Source organism: Carlito syrichta, unplaced genomic scaffold (genome assembly GCF_000164805.1).
Source record: "Carlito syrichta isolate Samal-C Ts95f unplaced genomic scaffold, Tarsius_syrichta-2.0.1 Scaffold304390, whole genome shotgun sequence".
Lineage (NCBI taxonomy): Eukaryota > Metazoa > Chordata > Mammalia > Primates > Tarsiidae > Carlito > Carlito syrichta.
This window is the reverse complement of record NW_007248486.1, coordinates 162,070-189,577: the sequence shown is the minus strand read 5'-3', so window position 1 is coordinate 189,577 and position 27,508 is coordinate 162,070. Positions and strand designations below refer to the sequence as shown.

The 27,508-nt window shown below is 40.6% G+C and overlaps 1 protein-coding gene across 2 annotated transcripts in view; it reads right to left on the bottom strand.

Moving 5' to 3' along the window:
- Positions 1-428: 428 nt before the first annotated feature.
- LOC103262213 (zinc finger protein 225-like) overlaps positions 429-27,508 on the bottom strand; it is a 52,064-nt gene continuing 24,984 nt past the window's right edge. Inside the window, exons 1-5 of one of the 2 annotated variants that reach the window (XM_008059841.2) lie at positions 8,913-9,001; positions 7,378-7,470; positions 4,924-5,050; positions 4,664-4,756; positions 429-2,470 (exon numbers count right to left, since the gene is read on the bottom strand). In XM_008059841.2, coding sequence (XP_008058032.1) covers positions 603-2,470; positions 4,664-4,756; positions 4,924-5,050; positions 7,378-7,392 — 2,103 coding nt within the window. In that variant the 5' untranslated portion in view covers positions 7,393-7,470; positions 8,913-9,001 and the 3' untranslated portion in view covers positions 429-602. Of the gene's footprint in view, positions 2,471-4,663; positions 4,757-4,923; positions 5,051-7,377; positions 7,471-8,912; positions 9,002-27,508 lie in introns of those variants that run through there. The other variant, XM_021713273.1, reaches the window with a different exon arrangement.

Genomic DNA, 27,508 nt, shown 5'->3' with positions numbered 1-27,508 from the left:
AATTGAACTCATAGAAGTAATGGCTATTAGAGGCTAGAAAGGGGATCAGGAAAATAGCCAAGTGTTGGTTAACATCTGTAAGTAGACACAGGAGGAACAGGTTCCAGTGCTCTACAATACTCCAGGGTGATAATAATTAGCAATTTACTAGTTGAGGAGTCTCACTCTGTCATCCAAGCTGGAGTACAGTGGCATGCTCACAACTACTGCAAGCCAACCTGCTGGGCTCAGACAAACCTTCTGCCTCAGCCTCCCACATAGCTGGAACTATAGGCGTGCACCACCACGCCTGGCTAATTTTTTTCCTTTTTTTTAATTGTAGAGATGAATTCTTGCCAAGTTGCCCAGGCTGGTCTCAAACCCCTGGACTCAAGCAATCCTTCCATCTCCACCTCCCAAAATGCTGGGATTACAGGCATGAGCCACTGTGCCCAGCTACTCTTTATTTTCAAATAGCTAGAACAGTGGACTTTGAAAGTTCCTAATACAAAGAAGTAATAAATGCTTGAGGTGATGAATATGCTAATTACACTGATTTGATCATTATACATTGGATACACGTTTTGAAATATCACACTGTACCCCACAAATATGTACAATAATTATGTGTCATTTAAAAATAATGACAAAAGCATATCAAGATTCAGGCGCCTCTTATAGCCCTTCCCACACTCCTCACATCTGTATGGTTGTTCTCCACTCTGGTCTCTTTGTTGGTTTTTAAGGCTCTTACCACAGTCCTCACATTTGAGCGGTTTTTTCCTGCTGTGAAGTCTCTGATGGGTTAGATGAGTTGAGGCCCATCTGAAGCCCTTTCCACACTCCTCACATTTGTATGGCTTTTCTCCAGTGTGGACTCTCTGATGGGAATGAAGTTTTGAACTGTCAGGAAACCTCTTCCCACACTCTTCACACTGGAATGGTTTTTCTCCACCATGGAGTCTCTTATGATTAAAAATACTTGAGGCCCGGCTGAAGCTCTTTCCGCATTCCTTGCAATGATAAGGTCTCTCTCCCGTGTGGACCCTATGGTGCATGTCAAGATTGAACTTACTGTTGTAGCCCTTTCCACACTCCTCGCATTTGTATGGTTTTACTCCAGTGTGGATTATGCGATGGGAAAAAAGTTGTGAATTCTGAGTAAATCTTTTCCCACACTCTTCACATTGGAATGGCTTCTCTCCGCTGTGAACTCTGCGGTGGGTATAAAGTTGTGAATTCTGAGTAAATCTTTTCCCACACTCTTCACATTTGAATGGTTTTTCTCCACTGTGGATTCTCTGATGATTCAAAAGACACGAGGCCCAGCCAAAGCTCTTCCCACATTCCTTACAATTATAGGGTTTCTCCCCTCTGTGAACCCTCTGGTGAAAGTCAAGATCTAATCTCCTCTTGTAGCCCTTCCCACACTGCTCACATCTATATGGCTTTTCTCCACTGTGGGCTCTCTGATGGGAATAGTGTTGTGAATTTGTATAAAATCCCTTCCCACATTCTTCACATTTGAATGGTGTTTCTCCACTGTGGACTCGCTGATGTCTTGAAAGACCTGAGGCCCATCTGAAACTCTTCCCACATTCTTTACAATTATACGGTTTATCTCCTGTGTGGTCCATCTGATGCTTACAAAGATCTCGTCTGCAAATGAAGCCATTTCCACACTCCTCACATTTGTACAGTTTCTCTCCTGTGTGGACCATGCGATGAGTATTAAGTGCTGACCTTTGACCAAAGCTCTTGCCACAAGTGTCACATCTGAACGGTTTCTCTCGCATGTGAACTATGCAATGCCTATTAAGATTTGATCTACTACGGAAGCTCTTACAACATATATCACACTTGAATGGTTTCTCCCCAGTATGAATTCTCTGATGTTCCTGAAGCTGTGAATCGTGAATAAAGGCCTTCCCACATTCCTCACAATTATAAGGTTTCTCTCCTGTGTGCAATTTGCGATGAATATAAAGCCCTGATCTGCGACTGAAGCCTTTCCCACATTGCTCACATTTGAATGGTTTCTCTCCAGTGTGGACTCTCTGATGAATCTGCAGATGTGAGCTCTGACTGAATTCCTTACCACACATATCACAATTAAACAGTTTCTCTCCCATGTGGAGTCTCTGATGAATATGAAGAGCTGAGATGTAACAGAAACTCTTTCCACACTCATTACATTTATGAGACTTCTCTCTTGAGTGTAACTGTTGGTGAAGATCAATTATGGAGAAACCACTGAAAGATTGTTTATACTCATTACCCTGGTAAGGTTTTTGTTCTATGTAATTTATAGATAGCCCTGCCTCAACATGGCAGGATGTATCACTTTGTTTAGAGAACTGAGAGTTATTTGTCAGGGAGTCTTGAGATGCGGTTAAGTCGCTTGCAATCTGTTCCCAGATTTGCTGACAGGACAACTCTTCATGTGTTCCTGCTTCTGGAACAGTCTCTATTTCAGTCTGGATCTTGCTTCCTATCATAACACAAAATTAAGGGATGCAAACAAGTGAAGTCATTGTTTAGTGTTATCAAGATTTGACACTTAGAACAAAGCATAAATTTTAATAAATACAGGGAATGTTCAGATTTTGTTTTCCAAGTGCACCATGTTCTCTGGTTTGCATGAGACCAATTCAGAACCACATCAAGTATCACATGTGAAATAGCTGGCAGAAATAGAACCTTACATGGTAAATTGCATAACTAGTAAATTATGCACATAATGAAATATAAATCAAAGGTGAACTTTAAGGAGAAGCAATAACATAACCAATACTTTATACATCTTAGTTTATACTGTATATCCTTATGAAGTAAAAAAATTAACCTAACTCAAAAAGAGGTCTGGGTTTTGTCCTCAGCATCTGAGAAGTAATCTATAGGCTTTGGAAGTTCATGTCCAAGGAGAGTGTCTTTGTTTGCCTGAAGGTAGTAGGTCATTCTGGAGAGTATAACAGTATGATTTAGGACTGTGGCTGGCCACACCCTTGAGGAGGGTATAGTGCTCCACACATCATAAAGACCAATAATGTGATTTAAGGTGGAATTTTAGATTATATGGAATCAGTCAACCAGGAGACTGGGATTACCTAATGGAAAATTAATCAACCAATAATGACTACATAATGGAGCCCCAACAATTACTCTGTCTAGTAGGGCTCAGTTGAGCTTCTCTGATTGACTGTACTCTCTAATGTCACACTTTAATCTTGAGACTATAACAAATCTTGATTCTACAGGGAGAGTACACTAAAAAATTCTCACTGGTCCTTCCCTGGATTCTAACTAATTTTTCTCCTAATAGTAATGTGCATCTTTCTCCTATAAAAATCTGTAATTTTGATTATAAAAGCATTCAGTGAGTTCTGCTTGTCTTTCCAGTGAATTACTGAACATGCAGGTAGTTTTGGGAAACCTCAAATCTGAAGCTGGTATGAAGGGAGGTCAGTCTTCTGTAAAGTGTTGCTCTAAACTACATAGATGGCTAAACTCTTCACAATACTAAATATCAAAAACCTAGGAGTAGCCGGGCTTGGTGGCTCAGCCTGTAATCCCGCGCCTTTGGGACGCTGAGGTGAGTGAATTGCCTGAGCCCACGGGTTCGAGACCCGCCTGGGCAGGCGAGACCTCATATCTACAATAAGTCCAAAAATTGGCTGGGCGTGGTAGCATATACCTGTAAGTCTGGCTACTGGGAAGGCTGAGGTGGAAGTATCGCCGGAGCCCAGCAGGTTGAGGCTGCAGTGGCTAGGAGCGACACTGCACTCCAGTCTGGGTGACAGAGTGAGACTCCAACTCAAAAAAAAAAAAAAACAAACCTAGGAGTATCTACATCTATTGATGCAGAATATTCCTGCACATGGATCTTTACAACATATATATTTAATCTTATTTTTCTGTGTTGATATGGATACTAACTTGGTTATCTAAAATAGAAAAGGAACAGAAAATTGCAGTTATGATGGGAATCTGAAAGGTTGTACCTGACAGGGAGGAGTGCACCAAGGGATGATGCTGATGAGACAATGAAAGGTAGCAAGGATCACTTGGGATGAAAAGAATACCTGAGGGATGTCTTGGTTGGTTCTATGTGAACTTATTGGATGGTCTCATTGAAAACAGAGGGCAGAAAATATACAATATAAAGAAACAGGCTCTTATAACCATTTTCCAGTAAGATGTGCCAAACATCAGGCCTAAAGAGCAGAAAGATAATGTTTCTTGACTAAGTTTGTGGTAATTGGTTACCAGCAACAATCAATACAGTGTCCCTGGTAGGAAGGAGAAACAACAGGGAGAACAATGTGGCTGCAAAAAACAGGGCAAGAGGGAGCGAACAGGAGATGAATTCAGAGGCAGTGGGGGATGAAAAGACCACAGGGTCTCTAAAAGCCACTTAAAGAGGTTGTAACTTTAATAAAAAATAAGGAGCCATAAAGGCTTTTGAGCTAGGGAATAACAATCTGACTACATTTCCTAAGATCACTTTGGTTGCTATGAGAAGTCAGGGTGGGCAGGGTGCAAGCAGGACAACCATCTGGAAGCAGCTAGAAGGCAGTTGTAATAATCCAGAAAAGAGGGCTGGCAATTTTAAAAAGGGCAATGGAATTGTGCAAAGTAAAGCAGATGAGTCACATACAAGGATACACAGTTGCTTGGTTCTTACCTGAATTCCCTTCTCTTTGGGTTGCTGTGTTCTTCATCCAAAACTTTTCTTCCCTTAGGAAGTGGAAAGTATCTTGGTGGAATGGTTGATGCCCTGTGAACACACAAAGTCACATGCTTAATGCCAACACATTCTAGGTAGTATCTAAGTAAAATCTACTGAAAATTTAGGTTCCCACTGCATACTCAAACCTGAATACTCTAGGATACAATGCCACTCCTGGGGCCTGTCATTTTGTTACACAGAGGGCTTGTCCTCACCCACGGAAAGTAGGTTCCTGAAGTTCTCCAGCATCACATCTCGGTACAGCTTCCTCTGGGCAGAGTCCAGCAGCCCCAGCTCCTCCTCAGTGAAGACCACAGCCACATCCTTGAAGGTCACTGCCTCCTACAACATCAAACATCACAACCTCAACCTATAACCAATCACTATGGGGAGAGGTACAGCATTGAGCAGATAGAGGAGATGGGTGGAAAGTTGTTTAGATGTTGACAGACATAGGTCAACGTATAGGTTTCCCACTAATTCTGTGTCCTGGCAGTGACAAACACTGATTTTCCTGAGCTCCTCCAGAAGTACAATAATGAAAGACAAGTCCTGTACTTTTACTTCGTGCACCCACTAAGTCTACTTGTAAGTAACCCTCTAGGATTCAAATGACGCACACTGGGCTACAATTATTGAACTTTCAATGAATCTTGTCAACTGTCCCAGCAACATTTAGCAATTCAGTCCTAACCCTGTTTGCTAAAGCACATGATCCTCCTCTCTCAAACTTGAACTCTGGATACTATCACCTTTTTTTTTGAGTTGGGTTCTCTATTGATGCCCATGCTAGAGTGAAGTGGCATAATTACAGCTCACCACAGCCTCAACCTCCTGGACTCAGACCATACTTCCTGAGTAGCTGGGACTACAACTGTGCACCACCATGCCTGGCTAATTTTTTTATTTTATTTTTTATTTTAAAGATGTGGGGTATAATTCAAGGTTAGGTCTACAAATGTTCATTATGCAGGTACCCTTGTTGATGAGGTTTTTATTTTATTTTTATAGAGACAAGGTCTCACTATATTGCCTGGGCCTGTCTTGAACTCCTGGGCTCAAGCAATCCTTCCACCTCAGCCTTCCAAAGAGCTAGGATTACAGGGATGAGCCCCGTGCCCGGCCTTGCTTTCTTTACTATCTGCCAAATTAACAAGGCTGTGGTGACCTGTGTGGAACAACTATGAAGAGCATCCTCTGTACTCCCAAGGTACAAACTACACACATTAATTGCGGTATTCAATGTCATGATCTACAGCCAGACTCCCTAGTAGCACATCCCAAGGCTCTGTCCCTTCCCAGTCATGTTTCCTTGGACAAGTTTGTGTCTACATGCATTCATTTCCTCTCTGTGTAATGATTTTCTTTTCTTTTTTTTTTTTTTGAGTCAGAGTCTCACTCTGTCACCCAGGCTGGAGTGCAGTGGCATGCTCATAGCCACCACAGTCTTGATCTGTTTGGCTCAGGTGATCCTTCCACCTCAGTCTTCCAAGTAGCTGGAACTACAGGCATACACCGCCATGTCTGGCTAATTTTTTTGATTTATTGTAGAGACAAGGTCTCACCAAGTTGCCCGGGCTGGTCTGGAACCCCTGGACTCAGGCAATTTTCTTACCTTGGCCTCCCAAAGTGGTGGGATTATAGGCTTGAGCTACTGCACCCAGCCTTAATGATTTTCATGTGACAGTTTTTTTCAATGATTTGACAAGGCATTATATATAGAATTGGGAAAATTGTGTGAGACAGACTAAATACCTAATAAACATTTGCTGTTTTTATTATTATTGTCATCTATTTTATTTCTTGTCTGCCTAGTATTCCAAATATTTGACTATCTATTTTTGTCTACTCTAAATAGAACTGTCTATGCTAAATAAGAAATACTCTTAAAAAAAATGCCCTTAATTTTTTTGAGGTGGGGTCTCATTCTGTTGTCCAGGCTGGAGTGAAGTGGCAGGATCACAGCTCATCACAGCCTTTACTACCTGGGTGCAGGAGATCCTTCCACCTCAGCCCCCTGAGTAGCTGGGACTACAGGCATGTTACCTCTAATTTTGGCTATTTTTTTCAATTTTTTTGTAGGAAAGAGGTCTTACTATGTTGGCTAGATGTCTCGAATTCCTGGGCTCAAGCAATCCTCCCACCTCAACCTCTCAAAGTACTGAGATTATAGGCATGAGCCACCCCACCTGGCCTCTAAATAATAAATAATACGTAATTTTACATAGTCTATCTACAAAACAGCCAAGGTGGCACATGTCAAAAGTACCTTTTCAAAATTGGGCTCATATTGTCTGTGAGTAGACATTATGCAATATCAAATAAGCAGAGGATAATTTGAATTACATGAATATCATCAATACAATTACAGCTATGAATGTACATGAGGCAGAGTACAGGGAGGTAAAAATAGCTGATTTGTGAGTGAGTAGGTATTTAGTAAAATGAAAGAGTTATCCATCCCTACTATTTCTTTATTTCATCAAAAAAAATGATACAAGAACATAAGAAGTAAAAACAAATGCAAGATCTATTCAAAAGGAACAAAGGCGGCATCTGGGCCTCAAATGCCTGCTGTTCTCCTTTAGTCTTACCAAGACAGAGAAAAATGTGACAATCTGAGCAGTGAAATGGAATTTGAACAGCAAGAGAGGCAAGACTTTACTCACCTTGAATGTGTTCATTTTTCTTCCGACTTTGAGAAATTTGCAGTGTCCTCAGTTGTGCAGTTCCCAGGAAGGCAGACTCATGCCTGGAAAGTGCTGGGGAAGGCAGAAAAAGAAACTTGAAAAGGTGGCCAGGGATGCCGCCTGCCAACACAGATGTGTACTGTGTATTAGCACATGGTGTCCACAGTAGCATTATTCACAATGACCCCAAATTGCACACAACCAAAATGCCCTCCTGTGGGTAAATGGATACAAAAACTGTGGCATATCCATCCAATGGAATCTTATGTGGAAATTAAAATGAATAAAGTACTGCCTCATGCTACAACTTGCATGAACCTTGGAAACAAGATTCTAAGTGATAAAAGCCAGTCACAAAGGATCACATATTGTATGATTTCATTTCTATGAAATTCCAGAGTAGGCAAACATATATAGTGGTCCCTGTGTATTTGAGGTGAGAAAGAGGATTGTTAGTGGGCAAGTAGAGTCTAACAAGGGGATGAAAAATATTTAAACTAAATTATGGTGATGGCTATTCCAATTTATAAAGTTCTTAAAGATCAATGATTGGACACATAAAATGGTTGGATTCTATGATGTGTAAAATACACCTCAATAAAGTTGGACAAAGTAATTGCTGATCTACATGTCATTTAACTTAAGACTGGATTCTCAGTCCATGTTGACAGAATATTTATATTTGTCTTTTTTTTTTTTTAGAGATTTATTAAAGGGGCTGTTACAGAGAGGGTCTGTAACCGAGAAAAAGCAAGAGAGAGAGCAAGAGAGTGGGGGGGGAGAGGGCGAGAGAGAAATATTTATATTTGAATGAATGAATAAGCAAATGGGGGAGGAAGGAAGTTCACTTTTTCAGTTGAATGCCCATTAGTAAGTGTCTCTCCCCATAACAAAAATTTTATTAAGCAAAAAAAAAAAACTAGGAAGAGTATATTAAGGACAACATGAATCTATGTTCCTGGAAAGAAAAATAAATTATTGTAAATAGTAATTTTCTTTTTTCTTTTTTTGAGTTGGAGTCTCACTCTGTCGCCCAGACTGGAGTGCAGTGGCACGCTCCCAGCCACCGCGACCTCAACCTGCTGGGCTCCGGCGATCCTTCTGCCTCAGCCTTCCAAGCAGCTGGAACTACAGGCGCGCGCTACCACACCTGTCTAGATTTTGATTTATTGTAGAGATGAGGGCTCGCCAAGTTGCCCAGGCAGGTCTTGAGCCCGCTGGCTCAGGCAATCCACTCACCTCAGCCTCCCAAAGCGCGGGATTACAGGCTGAGCCACCGAGCCCGGCCTAAATAGTAATTTTCAATGGAAAAATATGACAAACATCACTCTGGCCAAATGAACTAAGTTAAGATTATCAATGAAGGGACAATCTGACATTATTTGGCCCCTGTTATGTTGCAATGAAAAGCTCATCACGTCTTTGGTGTCCCCACACATAAAAAATGTATAATCTGAAGATAAACATAAAGTATACCAGACAAACTCCAAAAGAACACCTCCAAAATAACTTACCTATACTCTTCAAAAATACCATGGATAGTCAGGTGCGGTGGCTCACGTCTATAAACTCAGCACTTTGGGAAGCTAAACCCAGGAGTTCAAGACCAGCTTTGGCAACATGGCAAGACCTCTTCTCTACAATAAAATAAAATAAAATAAATTAGCCAGGCATGGTCACCCAGGCCTGTAGTCTCAGCTGCTCCAGAGACTGAAGTGGAGGAATCGCCTGAGCCCAGGAGGTCGAGACTGCAGTAGCTGTGACCATGCCATTGCACTACAGTCTGGGTGACAGAGTGAGACTCTGACTCAATCCATCAAAAATTTATACCAAGGATAAGATATCAAAAATAAAAACGACAAAGGCTATTATGTCCTTCAAGATTAAAGAAGACTAGAAAATCATAACTAAAAGCAATGCATGAGATTAGACTTTAGGGATGGGGGATGGGTACAGATTTAAGGAGTTTAAGTAAAAAACAGAACAAAATTAAATATGAAACTGCTCATTAGATAATGTTATTTAGCGCCATCTAATAGATAACAATTAACTACTACTAGCAGTCTTTTAATAGATATATAATATGTAACAGACAACATTATATAGCATAATATCTAATATTAAATAGTACATTATGTGAAACCCTACTACCAGCCCTTCTGAAATGTTTCCTACCCAGATACCCCATGATTACCCTAGCATGGTGGGCTTCCTCGAAGCAGAAAGCTACAATAAGCTGTCTGTGGTTACAGGTATGTTCTTAGCGGTATTTGGCTGACACAGCAGACAGGCAAAATGTTAACAATTAGTAAATTGCGGTAAAGAGTAAATGAGAATTCTTTATACTATTTTTGCAACCTTTCTATAGGTTTCAAATTGTATAAAAAGTTTTAAAATTTCAGGAAACAGTCTTAGGAATAATCATAATGGCAATGAGAATAATAAGGATGGGCATAATTCACTAATTTATTCTCTCTTGGTGGTGTTGGGAAGTTTCCACAGTTCAACAAATAAGGGGAGATATATTAAGAAATATATAGGGCAACCCCCTCAGGTCCCCTCCCATTGTGGGAGCTTTTCTGTCCTTTCAAAAAATCCTGCTTTAAAAAAATTAATAAATATATAAAAATTTTGTTTAAATGTTTATAAATGTACAAGTAAACAAAATATTAAAAATAAATGTATTAGAAGTATAACAGCTACTATCTTTACATCCCAGATTTATAGGCAATTTACAGAATTTATCTAATCATAGTTCTCTAATTTCTGACCGCTCTAATTTTTTCTATAACAATGGGAAATACTATTTATTTTGAACTCCTAGCCTCAAGCAATCCTCCTGCCTCAGTCTCCAAAAGTGCAGGGATTACAGGCAAAAGCCACCATGCCTGGCCACACAGAAAAATATTTGTAACAAGTAAAACAAAATTGTTGACAAAACTTTAAAAAACTCAAAGAAAAATCCAATCCTGTGAGCCTTGTTCTCAAGGTCCCTTCAGTCAAATCCTAACTTACTTTCTCACCTGATTCCAGCTAGTTCCTCTACCTCAACGACAGCGTACTCAAGAGATTATCAACTGAGGTACAGATCCAGACAGCCCAGGTTCCAACCCCAGCTCCACCTGTCACTAACTGGGTGACCATGTGCATATGTCTCACTCTCCTCTGTAAAACAGAAAAAAGCAGCACCTCTCCACACAACGACAATGTGGTGTACATGTATTTATTTGTGAAAGAAGGAACCCTTGAAGTGTAGAGAAATATTTAGTTTAACTAGCCATTTTAAAGTAGCACAGCCATTTTGCTTAGGCCTCGCCCTTTGAAATTCCCTGCTGCATAGCTTGCAAGGCCTATATGTCCTTTTACCCTATAACCATTAATAAGAAAAATGCTTTGGTTTTTAGAAACTAGTGGTTATACAGAACACCTTGAGCATGTCCAGCTTGCTAACAATCTATCTTTTAGGCATTCATACTGATATTTTGCTAACAGCTGCCCACGACGACCTCCAGCAGCATACCACCAGGAGGCATGTTTACTGGTATATTTTGTTTTGTTTTTGAGTTGAAGTCTCATTCTGTCACCCAGGCTGGAATGCTGTGGCACGCCCGCTCACGGCCACCCCAGTGTCGACCTGCTGGGCTCCAGCGATCCTTCCACCTCAGCCTTCCAAGTAGCTGGAACTACAGACGTGCGCTACCACGCCCGGCTAATTTTTGATGTATTGTAGAGACAAGGTCTCGCCAAGTTGCCAGGGCTGGTCTCCAACCCATGGGCTAGGGCAATCCACTCGCCTGGGCCTCCCAAAGTGCTGGGATTACAGGCTGAGCCACTGAGCCCGGCCTGTTTTTTGTTTTTGCAGGATTTATTGAGAGGACAGAAAAGTTCCCACAGTGGGAGGGGACCCGAGGGGGTTATCCTAGTACCCTAGTATATTGTTATTAACCAACCGGGACTACCCCAGCCCACCACCTGAGGACATGGAAGCTGATGCCTGGCGATGTCGAGATACAAGATTCATACGACTGGTAGAGAAACTGAAGGATGCAACTCTGGACATTACTTTTGGCCCAGTCCTCCAGGTCTAAGCCCCTTGGCTTTAGGGACTTGCTTTAGAGCCCTTACTCTTAGTCTTTAGCCTGCCTTGGAGTGTCAGCCCCCTTCCCATCTGTGAAAGGTAAATAATAGACTTTCTACTTTCTTCCTTGTTGCAATCTTGCATTATTCTCGTGGCACCAGCCCACCTTGCCTCAGTTTACCCTTTCAATTTGCATAAAGCCTGTAAAGTTATCAACGGAGGCTTATTAATTTTCAATACTCATGCCCAAGGACACGTCCTACACATCAGTTGAGGTGAGCATCTCTGTGAAAGAACAAAGCCAGTCACACTCACGCGGAGCTTTGCTTTCAGCACCACGAAGTCGCTCCGTGCGGTCCTTTTGAGAAGTCAGGCTAGGGGAGAAGAATTCTGTGAAATAGTACCTTGACCCTGTCGCCGTCCTCGAGAAAAGTTAAATGTTCCCCTCCCTTCGTAAAAAATGCAAACAACCCTCTCCTTCCTAAGAAGAGTTGGGAGGCGTCTGGGATTATCCAGCGTCCTGAGGGATCAGAGAAGGGCCCACTTGGCTGGAGCTCCGCCCCCACCGGGGACCTGCCGGCTTCGCGGGAAATTAATACTAATGAGGAGAGACCCCTCCCATCCAGCACGTGACATTACCTCTCCAAAGCAATCTACAGTATTAGGATGGGTCTGAAGCCCCCGTTTCAAAGCACGGCACGGAGAGGCCCGGGGAGACTAAGTCACACCCCAACGTTATGTCGCGAGACAGTGGCCACGCGCGTGGGGTGGGGAGAGGCGGATCGAGCGAGCCGAGAGCCCCACACCTTCAAACCAGGCGACGCGACCAAGTCCAAACCGCCTGGGGACGCGAGGACAGCCCCCAGCGCCAGAAGGCCCCCCCCAACAACGTCGCAAACCGCCGCCCTCGCGCCTCCGAACTTCCACTCTCATTCGAGGCTGCTTTTCTCCTAAATCGTCCGCCAGTTCGTTGCGGATCCAATGCCTAAGCCCAGGAAATTGAGAGGGGCGCGCGAGACGGGGAAGGGTGCCAAACACCACAAACAAAACTGCAGCAACCTCACCGTCCCGGAGCGGAAGTGCCGGTTGCGCCGCAGAGCAGCTGGACTACACTTCCCAGAATCCCCTGGTTCCGCCCCCCCCCCCCAAACCGAAGTGACTGCCAAACCACGCGGCGGGTGTCTGAGTGGAACAAAGAAATGTACCTCATCTCGGCCTCCAGGGGAAATGTTGCGATCTCACGGAGCTCCCAGGCTACAGTTCCCGCAGTGCCCAAGGGGAACTAATCCCACAGCTCAGAGCGCCTGGTCGGTGAGATGGACCGTTACACTGATAGACGCGACTTCCTGAAGTCTGTATGTCTCCAGTTATCACAAAAGTATTGGAAAGGGAACGAGCGCGAAGGCCTAATTTTCGAGGAATTAAGTTTTGCCAATCTAATAGTAAGAAATAGTATTTAAATGTAGTTTTACTTTGTATCTTTTGTAAATTAAATGAGACATCTTTGCATGGTTTCAGGTGCCATTATTATATTCTTTGTGAATTGTTTAGATCTTTGCCCGCATTTCTATTGAGTTGCTCTTTTCCCCTCGATTTTATGTATTATTTATATATTCATAATATGAACATTTTATCCTGCAACTGTTTCTCAACAAAAAAGCTCCCCCCCCACCTTGACTTTATTTCTATTGGTTTTGGCTATGCAAAAACGTTTGAATGTATTCTTTTTATTTTAAAACTATTTTTATTGAGATGTAATTCACAAAACATAAAATTAAACATCTTAAGGCATATAGTTCAATGGCAATGACATCTAGTATTTGTACTAGATGTCAAATGTTGAGAAGCCACCACATCTTGACTTCCAAGACATTTTCATCACCCCAAAGAAAACCTCATGCCTACTAAGCAGTTACTCTCATTGGGCTTACCTACCCCTTTGGAATGATTCTTATTTAAACCATTTATTATCATGTTAATAGTCAAATGAGGATTTTCAAATTCCATCATTCCTTTTACATGTATAACTTATCATTCTAAGATAATTTTTAATGTTTCTTCTCTCTTACATTCCTCCCTCACTACCTACCTCTCTTCCTCCTTCCTTTCCTTTCCCCCTCTGTTCCTCCCTCCCTCTCTCCCTTCCTTCCTTCCTTCATACTTTACAGCTGCCATTATTTACTTTGGTACTTAAATTTCCGAGATCAGGCCAATGTGAGGCCCTTCAAGCCAACTCTTCTGTCCCTTTGACATATTTAATAATTACATTCAATTATCTGGCAGCACACTATGTTCCAGAAATATCATGCACTTTCCAGGCCCCAGCCTTGAAATCAGCTATTTATTCCAGTAACCATGATACTTTTATTGGAAAATGCTTCCCAAAGACCTCACTTCAGTCCTTAACTGAAAGCACTTAATTGACAATTTCTTAAATTTTATTTTACACAATATTTTTGGTAAAATTAAAATTTATTGAAAAATTAAAACATAAACTTACTCTAAAAAAAAAATTATCCTGGAAAGAAAATTACCAAAAGTGAGTATCTTTTTCCACATTAGGTTATGCATGTTTATACACATAGGCAAACACACACACACACACACACACACACACACACACACACACACGTTTCTTGAGTTCGATTATGCTATGAAGGATAAAATCCCATGATTTCACAAAGCCTGTATTATGTTCTTCTATTATTACTTGCTTATGCCATTTTTTTGTTTGTTTGTTTTTTGAGTTGGAGTCTCACTCCGTCACCCAGGCTGGAGTGCAGTGGCACGCTCACGGCCACTCCAGTGTTGACCTGCTGGGCTCCGGCAATCCTTCTGCCTCAGCCTTTCAAGTAACTGGAACTACAGGTATGTGCTACCACACCCAGCTAATTTTTTATTTATTGTAGAGACGAAGTCTCGTCAAGTTGCCCGGACATGTTTCAAACCTGCGGGCTCAGGCAGTCCATTCACCTCGGCCTCCCAAGTTGCTGGGATTACAGGCTGAGCCACCCAGCTGGCCTGTGCCATCCTTTTAATGGTCTCTAGTTATTACAATAACATATCAAAACTCAAATGTCTTTGAAGAAAACTTTTTTCAATTAAAAAATTCAGCCAGCCTGGGCAACTTGGCGAGACCTTGTCTCTACAATAAATCAAAAACCTAGCTGGGCATGGTATTTTGCACCTGTGGTTCCCGCTCTCTGGAAGGCTGAGGCGGAAGGATCGCCTGAGCCCACCAGGTCGAGGCTGAGGTGGCTGTGAGGATGCCACTGCAGTCCAGCATGGGTGACAGAGTGAGATTATGACTCAAAAAAAAAAAAATTCAGTAACATATTTGTTGTACCACTTCTCTCTTATAATCATAAATTCCTACCCCATGATTTACAGATCAAAGATAGGCACATTGTACATTCTGACATATACTCCTTGCTATGCTTGCACTATACCAGCAAAGAAAAGTGTGTAAAAGTCAGTTCTGTACTAGTAATGGATGCACTTAATGAAATGATCAAATTCCAATAAGATCTTTTATTTGTTTCATGGGGATAGGGAAATAATACACCATAGGAAACTTTATAAAATAAATATCCTTTATATTTATCATATTTCCACCCAAGAAGTTTGTTAAAATAAATATTACAGCAATTAGGAGGCAAACGTATCGAGCCTACATGGAAATTTCAGAGAATCACAAATCAGTGATCAATTAAAGGTGACTAAGAAAAATGCTGTCACTGAAAACTACATCTGATACTTTCAAACTATTATGGAAAACCCCAACCTTCACATAGTTTGAAAATATTCAATAAGTTTTTACACAAAGTGCAATTGTATAATATGAACAGTCTTGCTACTGCAAAGTTATTTTCATAGACATCATTAAAGTTAGAGCTTATACCCACACAACCAATGGAACATGAGGCAGAGTCTGAAATGGTAAGAACCCAGCTTGAGGACAGAGGGAGTGGGGGGAAGAATACAGGAGTCAACTGCTATAGAATGAGAACAATGTGCAGGATCAAATGTTATTTTCCAATTAATGTTTGCTTACTTAAATTAATTTTATTTTTGAATTGTTCTGGACACGATGTTCAAATATGGTAATTTTTTCATTCACTTCAATAAGTATGGGATACACCTGCAAAGTGATAGTCAGTGTTAAGACTGTGTTTATCAACAGCACATTTTCTACCTTCGTGAGGCTGATGTAGTCAACTTCAGTTTTGAGATGACTATCATTAAAGTTTTATAACATCCTAGTCCAACTCTTACTCTTCTTGAATTTTGACTTCAGCATATATGATAAATGTCAAAATTCTCACGGAAGCTCTTACTGCACAATTTACAAGGGTTCTCTAATGTGTGTTCTGTTGGCCACTGGGAACATTGATTCATACCTTAAACATTGCTTTTATGCAACACCTGTTCTAGCCACAACCAGGCATTCAGGTTGCATATGTGATCTGTAGAAATATCATGTTGTATAATTTCTTTCTTCCCTGGAAGGATTCTCTGCTCTTATCCATCTCATCACTTTAAAAAATGTATCACTGGCATAGGTTCTGTGATGACTTACATTTTATCAATGTAAAGCTCTTACCAAATGTCTCATATTTGCCAGGTTTCTCTGCCTAGTGAATGCTCTGATGAGAGAGTTGTATAGACTAAGTGAAACACACATCACATGTGTATTGATCCTCTCCAGTGTGGACATTCTGTTGAAGTGAAAGATTTGAGCTCTGCCTGAAGCATGTACCAAACTCCTTATATTTAGATTTCTCTTCTGTGTGATTTGTTTCCGATAGAGTGTGATTCCATTTAAAGCCCTTCCCACACTTTCCAAATTCCTATGGTTTTTCTCCAGTGTGGACTCTTGAATGGCCTTGAAGATATCAACTCTAGGTGAAGAGCTGCCCTCACCTCTCATATTTGAATGGTTTTTCTGCCAAGGATTTCTCATGCCTTAGAATTTGTGAGGCCTAACTAAAGCCTTTTTGAAACACCTCTCATTTCTATGGTATCTCTCTGGAATCAACTCTCTCCTTGCAAAAGAGGTCAGGAGATGTCTGGGATTATCCAGCATCCAGAAAGGATCACACAGAAGGGCAAGGACCCCCCTGCTTTGTAGGAAATGAATATTAACAGCAACAAATCACTGTTCACCATGTGCCAGGAATCTTTTTTTTTTTAAATGTCAGATTCTTATTCTGTTGCCCAGGCTGGAGTTCAGTGGCAAAATCTTGGCTCACCGAAGGCTCGACATCCTAGGTTCAGGCGATCCTTCTGACTCAGCTTCCCAAGTTGCCAAGACTACAGGTGTACACCACCATACACAGCAATTATTATCATTTTTATTTTAATAGTGGCGAGGATGAGGTCTCGCTATGTTGCCCCAGACTGATCTGGAACTCCTGTGCTCAAGCAATCCTCATGCTTTGGCCTCCCAAAGTGCTGGGATTAGAAGCATGAGCCACCAGCCCAGCCTTCAGGAATTCTTTTAAGACTTTCATTTTTACTACCTGTTATGAAAATTTTAATAGTGAGGCTACTAGGCTGAGACGGCTCTGGCATTTTGGATTCCTATTTAAGCAAACTGGAACTCATTGAGAAAAAGCAAAAAAAGAAAAGCAAGCAAGGTGAAATGTCCACTTTCTTCCATCTGCTTTGTTCTAGCCACACCTGCATCAGATTGGATGGTATCTGCTTACATTGAGAGCAGTTCTTTCTCTCTATGTCCACTGACTCATATTTTTTCTGGAAACACCCTCAGAGACACACCCAGAAACAGTGCTTCACCAGCTATTTAGGCATCTCTCAATCCAGTCAAGTTGACACCTAATATTAATCATCACAATACCTAACTACCTACGTATTTGGCAACCTTCCAATATGTAGTCATTCAGCATCAGTCTTTTAGCCTGAAATTGTCAATGTCTCTCTTCCTATTGTCTCCATTAATGAAATCACTCAAGAAGGAACCTTATGTGTGCCCCAGGGTACACCTTTATTTGTGGAGGATTAAACTATCAACTACATGCATGGACCACCCATGGCTTGACACATGGGGACTGAAAAGCCAATGCCAAAAAGGATTTTAAAGATGCCATTTGTCACTCCATAAGCAATCAGAAGCTCAACATTGTTCAGCTCTTCTTAACCTACACCATAGACAAAAAAGAAACTTACTTGCAGATGTCAACCTTCCCAGGTGGGAATAATTTCTTAGGTCTGTATGCTCATGATTTGAGGTGAATACAAATAAAAGATGATCGGAAGGGAAGTTTGTCTTTAACATTAGGTAGTATAGCTGGTTCTACCGCTTAGGCTATAACTGCCTAGCAGAAACCTATATATTCTCTTGCTCAAGTAGTCAAGTAGTTTTTTGTTTTGTTTTGTTTTTTGAGCTGGAGTCTCACTCCATGGCCCAGGCTGGAGTGCAGTGACACACTCATGGCTACCCCAATGTCGACCTGCTGGGCTCCGGTGATCCTTCCACCTCAGCCTTCCAAGTAGCTGGAGCTACAGGCACACGCTACCATGCCCAGCTAATTTTTTTTCTTAATTGTAGAGATGAGGTCTTGTCAAGTTGCCCAGGCTGTTCTTTAACCCACGGGCTCAGGCAATCCCCTCACCTCGGCTTCCCAAAGTGCTGGGATTACAGGCTTGAGCCACTGTGCCCAGTCTCAAGTAGTTTTATATAATAGGAATGCTTTAGACTATTGGCTGTGCAAGGAGGCGTCAGTGCAATAACTTAGCACTTCCTGTTGTACCTGGATAAACATATCTGGTGTTGCAGAAATTCAGTTACAAGAAATAACAAACAGGCCACATGTTTAAACAGGTTGAATCCCTCTCTGGTATATTCATTGGTTTATATGATTTTAGATGGTTTTGTTCATGAAGACCTTGGCTAAGGAATATACTCCAGTCTCCTGGTATTATCTTCCTATTAGTCATGATTTAATCACCCTGGTGCACTATGTTTTCTCAAGTCTCGATGATGTGTGTTTGCAGCCATCAGTGGTATGCCAGATGATCTCACTGTAATTAGGGTGATAAAAATGAGATGAACAAGAAAATGAATATTTCTTCAATGAGCTTCATATCATGACTTATGAGTTCTATGCTGAGACAAAGGCAAACTATCCAGGATGGTGATAGAAAGTGGTATTTATGCCCAAGTTTTGAGCAATCTATCATAAATGAGAAGCTCACCAAAAGGGTAGAATTGTTTAAAAATAATTTAATAGAGTTGTGATCTTAATATCAGACAAAATACCCTTTAAGAAAATAATAATAATAATAATAATTTAATTATGAAGTCATTTGAGGCCGAGCTCGGTGGCTCAGCCTGTAATACCAGCATTTGGGAGGCCAAGGTAAGCGGATTGCCTGAGCCCGTGGGTTTGAGACCAGCCCGGGCAACTCGGCAAGACCTCGTCGCTACAATAAAGAAAAAATTAACCAGATGTGGTGGTTCCCGCCTGTAGTTCTGGCTACTTGGAAGGCTGAAGTGGAAGGATCGCCAGAACCTAGCAGGTCGACGCTGGGGTGGCTATGACTCCAGCCTGGGTGACAGAGTAGGACTCCAACTCAAAAAAAAAAAGAAGTCATTTGACTGAGAAGGTTCTAGCACTTTGAGTTTCTACATAAGCAAATGAAAGCACAACATAAACAGAAAATTAAACACAAGCGTATTTAATCAGAAGCTTCTAAATAATCTCTAAATAGAGAATTTATAGATATGAAACAACAAACTAACCTCCAAAGACAGCTTTCCACTTCAGACTAATTGTTAGGTTAAGTAGGTAAGAGGACACTGGCCTGAAACTGTCTCCATATTTTAAGTTCTTACATAACAAATCACAACCTAATTTAGTAAGTAAACAAGCCAAAATCTAACTTAGGAGGATAGTTTTGTAACAAATATCTGTGTTTCGATCATTAACAGCCAAGCTATAGTTATTCACATGTTGCCAACTCACCACAGCATATCCAGATAAAGCAAATACCTAGTGGTATCCAATCAGATGGTTTCTCTACTTTGCTTCTGTGTTTGGTCTATAAAAGTTTGCTTCACAACCTTCTGGGTAGAGCTCTCTAAACTTCTGGTTCTGAATGCTGCCGGATTCATGAACTATTCTTTGCTCAAATGATCTATTAATTTAAAAAAAAATATATATATATATATATATAGAGAGAGAGAGAGAGAGAGACAGAGAGAGAGAGAGAGAGATGTCTTACTTCCATGAAACTTTAAAAAAGTTTTTTTCTCAGACTTCCCCCACAGTGGAGGCCTGAACTGCCTGCCATCTGTTGTTGCCCAGTCATGACTACTGTCTGATCAAATTAATTCTTCAAGATTTTAACATGCATAAGTTTATCTTTTAACATAACCATTTCAATTCCCAAAACAGTTGTCTTCAAAATGATTATAATATCCTCATTTTAAGGAATTTCAGTGGGAAGAACAAGAAGATTAAGTAACTTCTTATTGTTATACTTCTATGAAAAAGTTTCTGCACAGATAGGATGGAGGAAGGGGCACTTGGTAAGCCAAAAGCCCTAGAAATCCTCAATGCTATACACGACCACAGCCAGCCCCTCCCAAACCTAGGGATACAAGAAGAGCCCCAAATACAAAGAAGTTCCCCTGAGTGGAGTGCAAACCATTTCCTCAACTGTAGGTCCAAAAGTTTGATGGATGGCAAGGTTTGGTACTGATTCACCACCAACACGGAAAATATGGTAGCAACCTTACACTCCAAACTGCCCGCAGTTTCGCCGAACTACTGGATTGAATTTCCCAGAATTATCCAGATCTGCCTGTCTGAGCAGAAGTGCCCCAGACTTCACAGAGCATCGGGACTACACTTTTCAGAATTCAAAGCAAACAACATCCATGCTCTCATCCTTCATGGGAAAGTGCTGCAACTATATGGAGCCCCTTAACTACATTTGCTTAAGTTGAAGAAGAGCCAACCTCACAGTACTTACCTCCTAGAGTGTATCATGAATTCCTACACTGAGGGTTGACCTTACCTTTCCCTGAGTCCTCAAGTGAGAAGTGATTCCATAGACACGACTTCCTGAAGTCTAATGCCTCTACTTAGGATAGGAGATTGTTGGAAAGAGATCAAATGAAGAAATACAGTATTCAACGAGTAAATGCAAAATGACTGTTTAGGGGTCAGTAGATGAAAAGTAAGATAATGGTTTAGTATAAACAATGTATGTGGCAAAACTGAGACTTTAAAGAATGGGTGAGGTAGAATTGTTTAGGAAGGGCGATGAGGAAGGAGAAAAGTGCCAACTACTATTCCAGGCCCTGTTTTTGCCACTTGTTTGGCAACAAAAACAACCAGCCATTTAAATACCTCATTTAAAGAATATTACTCGGAGGCTGAGATGAGTGGATTGCCTGAGCCCGCGGGTTCGAGACCCGCCTGGGCAGCGAGACCTCATCTCTACAATAAATCAAAAAATCAGCCGGGTGTGGTAGCACATGCCTGTAATTCCGGCTACTTGGAAGGCTGAGGCGGAAGGATCGCCGGAGCCCGGCAGGTCGAGGCTGTGGTGGCTGGGAGCGGCCACGGCACTACAGTCTGGGGGGCAGATTGTGACTCCAACTCAAAAAAAAATAAAAATAAATAAAAATAAAGAATATTACTCATTTTTTCAATATCGTTCCATTTGACTTTGTCAGCTTTTTTTTTTTTGATGCTTAGATTCAGACAATGTATTTTTGGCAAAAATTTTTCACAAGTGATATGTATCCTTAAGGGTTTGAATCATATATATATATATGATTTATATATATGTATATGTATGATATATATATGGAGAGAGAGAGAGAGAGTCAGAGTTCTGTTGCTCAGGCTGGAATGCAGTGGCACAATCACAGTTCACCGCAACCTCAAACTCCTGGATTCAAACAGTCCTCCTGTCTCAGCCTCCCAAGTAGCTGGGACTACAGGCATGTGCCACCACATCTGACTCGTTTTTAAAATTGTTTTGTAGAGATGGGGGTCTCATTTTGTTGCCTTGGCTGGTCTTGAATTCTTGTCCTCAAGTGATCCTCCCACATTGGCCCCCACTGCATCCAGCCACAGATCATAATTTTGAAAAACACAATCTTGAATGCCATAATCCCAAATATTGAAACCCCAAAAGATCCAAATTTCTAAAGTCTAAAATCGCTAACATCTAAAACCTGGAAAATCACAGCCACGGGTAGTTACATCATGTTAGGCTTGCTCTTTGTTTTTGTTGGTTTTTTTTTTGAGTTGGAGTCTCACTCTGTCACCCAGACTGGAGTGCAGTGGCCGCTCCCGGTCACCGCAGCCTCGACCTGCTGGGCTCCGGCGATCCTTCCGCCTCAGCCTTCCAAGTAGCTGGAACTACAGGCGTGCGCTACCACGCCTGGCTAATTTTTGATTTGTTGTAGAGATGAGGTCTTGCCAAGTTGCCCAGGCGAGTCTCGAACCCGTGGGCTCGGGCAATCCACTCACCTCAGCCTCCCAAAGGCGCGGGATTACAGGCTGAGCCACCAAGCCCGGCTAGGCTTGCTCTTATGGACTGTGTACAGCTGCCCATTATCTATCCCCATAATATGCTTTTTCATATGTCCAATTTTCTTTTTAGCTTTTTTGGTTTTTCTTTCTTTTCTTTTCCTTTTTGTTTTATTTTCATTAAATTGTCAGCATAATTTTTAAAATTCACTATGCTATATATATCATCTATGCATCATTTTTTTATTTTTTATTTTTGAGTTGGAGTCCCACTCCATCGCCCAGGCTGGAGGGCAGTGGCATACTCACGGCCACCCCAGCATTGACCTGCTGGGCTCCGGTGATCCTTCTGCCTCGGTCTTCCAAGTAGCTGGAACTACAGGCGCATGCTACCATGCACGTATGCATCATTTTCAAAACTACTAGTAAAAATTGTGTAGAGACTTTTGGAAGTTCTAATTTGTTTTATGCATATTTTGTAAATATGACTCCACTAAAATTCATTATCACAACGTGGACTCTGTGCATAATCATTGTGACTGCAGGTTAAAACATTCAGACTTTCTCAGTAAATGAAAGAGGAGTTCTTTTTGTATATCTGCACTTGTGAAAAATAAAATTTATTGCGCTCTGCTCTTTGGGTGACTGCATATGCAATGGTGACCCACGGCAACTTTTTAATCTATCTTTTCAAAAAATTTAGATTGTCACAGTATTTTACTTGACTACAGTTATAAAGCAAGGAGCACACAATTGCCAACCATAGTGATATGTGTTTATACATTTCCCTTGTGACATATTTCTTTATGAATACAGTCCATCTGCTAATAACTGTTATATTTGTGCAACTGTGGTTATATACCACAGTATTTATGTTTCCAAAAAAATGTTATTATTGCCCATTTTATAGTGTACAGTGGCTGATAAAGTGTTCTGTCATGTTTTTATATGTTTTCTCAAATGTATCCCTTTTTAAAAATGTAAATAATTGACTGGGCATGATGGCTTAAGCCTGTAATCCCAGCACTTTAGGAGGCCGAGGTGAGAAGATTGCTTGAGCTGGCGGGTTCGCGACCAGCCTGAGCAATTTGGGAGACCTTGTCGCTACAATAAAGAAAAAACAATTAGCTGGGCATGGTAGTGTGCCCCTGCAGTTCTGGCTACTTGGAAGGCTGAGGAGGAAGGATCACCTGAGCCCAGCAGTTCATGTTGGGGTGGCCATGAGTGTGCCACTGCACTCCAGCCTAGGTGATGGAGTGAGACTTCAACTCAAAAAAATAAATAAATAAATGTCTTTCAAATAATTTTAATTAATTTTCCCCAGAATTCCCATTCTATGGATTTTGATCTTTAGGGATTTCAACATTCAGGATTATGGGGTTTGGGATTGTGTCTTTCGGGATTATGACTGATGCATCATCTCAGGATGTCCAGATGCTGTTTTGTTTTTTCTGTTATTGGAATTGTTAAATTTGGACAGTTGGTTAAGGTATTGCCCCCCCACAGGACTCTGTACTCTAAAAGTGCCTTTTCCATTTTAATGAGTAATCATTTTGTTTGAGGATATGTTAATATCCTATTCTCAGCTTTTTACCTACTCATTTTAGCTTTTTTTTTTTTTTAACTGATAGAAAGAAGTTTATGTCTGAGTTCGAATCCAGGGAGCAGAGCCAGACGCGAGGTCTTTCTAAAATGGTTCTGCTCCCATTTTGGCAGTTCTGGAGACTTCTTGTCCAAAAAAATTACTGCCATCTGGTACAAACTGGTGATATTTCAACCCATTCTTTCTGTGTTAATTTCTTGGCATCTGCTGTAATTAAAAACTTGCACATCTGCCTTGTTTGTTTATAGGGGTGTGGATTTGGGAATTCTTATTTAATTAAATGGTTTCACATTTACTACTGTTTTTTTTTTTTTTTAATCCTCTTATTATTTCAGATTTTGCCAGTAAAATCCTTTCAAGCAGTCTCTTTTTGCCTTCTGGTCCCTGTTCATCATGCTTTGAGCTCTTTGTATACTTGTTTACTTTCTGATACTGTATGTTCCAGGCTCACTGTGTATTTTCCTTGCCCTAGCCGTGAGATCAGATATTTCTCCTGGGACCCCTGGTTCCTATTTGTGGAGCATGTAGTTAAAACGAAGAACTGAGTGCTAGTTATGATCAGTCCTACCTCAATGTCATTGATTCTTGATCCTCTCGGCTGACAAAGCTAGCAAATATATTTGAATGTATATACATTCATATCTATCTGTATACATACACAAACCATATATACCTACACAAATATCTATAGTTCTACTTATGATAAATCCAAATTCAATCCAGTATTCTTTCTATGTTTGTAACTCCATTACTCAGCTGGCTCCTATTATTAACAATATATTTACCTATGGTATTAAATCATAAAATAAACTTACGATAGTTCTAAATTACTAACTCATACTATTGTTTTTAAAAATGGTACTAACTAGAGTTAAATATTTTCTGAAAAAAATTTTTTTTGGTTTAGAGATGGAGGATATATAGCCAAAACACTGTTTAATAAGTTTTTTATTTGCTCCTTGCTCATACCTTTAGATTATCTTTTTAATTTGATATATATTTAGTTTGATTTGTTATTGTCTTATTTTAATTTTCTTGTTTTATCCCCATTCTTGATTTTATATATGAAGTATGTAAATTATCAACATGATTCTATATGTTAATTATCAACCTGATTCTATAAGTCAATACTATACAAAATGTTCTACTCAGAGAATAGCTATTGAGTCTTGTCCCTTCCACTACTTTGTACTTCCACCCTCTTCCCACCTAACACCTATATTAACCAGTTTTATTATTTTCTGACCTATCATTACCATTTTCTTTTTTTTCAGAAAGTGATCAAATATGTACAGATTTTATTATGTTCATTTGTGCTTAACAAAATATTGCATGCCTCTAACACTGTTTTGTTTACTTAACAACATATCCTTGAAACTATTTCATGTAAGTACATTCTTTTTACAACTGTATAAACTCCATTGAATGCTTTATGCAAAATTGTACCTATCTGGGTATTCCTTTTGCCTCCAGTTTTTCCCAATCCCAGGAGAGATTCGGCACATTCAGGGTGATATGACCATAGACATTAGCTATTTTCCCATTAGAAATGTTGCAATACATACATTTGTGCATTTATATTTTCTCCTTACTGAAGATGTATTATAGGGATATATCTTCCCTATACGCCTGTATTCTATATAGGAAAAATTAACACACTGAAAAAAGAAAATTCTTCCACTTGCAATAGCATACATAGGAATATACCAAAAGCAGGACTGCAACATCAAAAGGTAAATAAGTGTGTACTTTTGTTGCCTATTTCCAGATTTCTCTTCATATTGGTCGTATCTTTTTTTTTGTATTTCTACCATCAAAGTATGAGAGTAGCCTTTTGCTGTCAAACTTACCAACAGAATATGGTATTGTTTTGGAAGTCTTTCCTATTTGATGGCAAGAAATGCAATCTAAATATAGCTGGAATTTGCTTTTCAATTGTTAAAAAAGTTAAACATCTACTTTGATGAAAAATGAAATAAGGCACACACAGATGCAGATTGGGTCTCAGAGTCTCATCTGAACAATCCTGCCAGGCACAATCAGTTCCAGAGAATGGAGGGAAATTTTAAGAAGGCATTGGAATCTGTGGGGACATGACACACAGCCCAGAGTATAAACACCACTTGCCTGGAACTAAGGGAAGTAGTGCTGTCCTCTCCTACCATTGCCAGTCTCACCCACTAATCATCTTCTCTCTTGTTAATATGTACTGCAGTGCACATTCTTGTTCATCTGTTTTTGAGCCCCAGTCTTAGTCCATTTTCAGAATCAATACTGCAGAAACTCAGGGCATGGACATCTTAATGAGATAGATACCAGCAAAATGGACCAATAAATTGACTGGGCTTATCCATTTCCACTCCTAGCCCAAGAGAATTAAAAGCTAAGTGAGAGAGGTGAGACAGAAGAGGTCTTGTGTTGTATGATGCCATTTATAGAAAATATCCAGAATAGGCAAATCTATAGAGATGGAAAGTAGATTAGTGGTTGCCAGAAGCTGGTGGGGGCAGAACAGGCATTGGAAGTGACTTCTAAAAGGTAGGGGATTTCTTTCTGTGTTGATGAAAAAGAACCGGAATTAGACAGTAGTGATGATGGCACAACTTTGGGGATATACTAAAAAGCACTGAAGCATACATTTTAAAAGGTGAATTTTATGATATGTGAATCCTAACTCAATTTGAGAAAAGTCTTGGGCTGATTGGTCTAACAACTTTGGATCCTCTGTCCAACTCATACACCATGAGTTAGTATATTGCCTTCTCATTATAACACATTAAAAACATGCTTACCACTGCACTTATCACAATGCCCAGAATATATTCACTGCACTGCATTCCTTGAAAGCAGTGCTTTCAAACTAAGAGTAAGATAAAGCACAAAAATAATTTTTTTTTTTTTTTGAGTTGGAGTCTCACTCCGTCGCCCAGACTGGAGTGCAGTGGCCGCTCCCGGCCACCGCAGCCTCGACCTGCTGGGCTCCGGTGATCCTTCCGCCTCAGCCTTCCAAGTAGCCGGAATTACAGGTGCGTGCTACCATGCCCAGCTAATTTTTTGATTTATTGTAGAGATGAGGTCTCGCTGCCCAGGCGGGTCTGGAACCCGCCGGCTCAGGCAATCCACTCACCTCAGCCTCCCAAAGGCGCAGGATTACAGGCTGAGCCACCGAGCCCGGCTACAAAAATAATTTTTGATGATTAAGTGCTCAATCTCAAAGCCTAAAAGTCATTCAAAAACCAGAGAGAGGTCAGCATTATTCTAACTCTGCAGCATGCTTTCCTGGAGTTGGAGATGACTTCCTAGTAAATACACTGTATCAACTACTTATTCAGGACATGCCTTATAAATGGTGCTTGCAGACTTCATTCCAAACCGCTATTGTCCTGTTACCCACAAAGCCTAAGAAATCGAATATTCTCTATCTCTGCCTTCGAGTAGCTAGATATTTTCATGAGACACAGCTCTGGGAAGTGAGATGTTGTAAGTGGAAGACAGCTGTCCTCTCCTGACAAGAAGTACACTTGACAGGATGGAGGGTTTGAAAAAATAAAATAAAAAGATGATAGTTTCAGTGGATTGTAGATATTGGTAAGATCAGAGAATTATTGGTGCTAGGCTGGAGGGAATGAGCTGGAACTACAGGAAGAGGTTGTTGGAGACTTGTAATGCTAGTTGTTATGGAGGAGTCTTTTATAGGACAGTGAGGTAGGACGTCTATTGCAGAGCTGTGTATTTAAGCTTTAATTCTATCAGTATTTACATCATATATCTTGGAGCTCTGGCATTTGGGATATATATATGCTTGTTTAATCTTTAGTGAAATGAACCGTGTAACAATATATTGGGCCGGTACGCAAGTTCATAGCTTTTTTACTGTTTTTTTTTTTTTTTTTGAGTTGGAGTCTCACTCTGTCG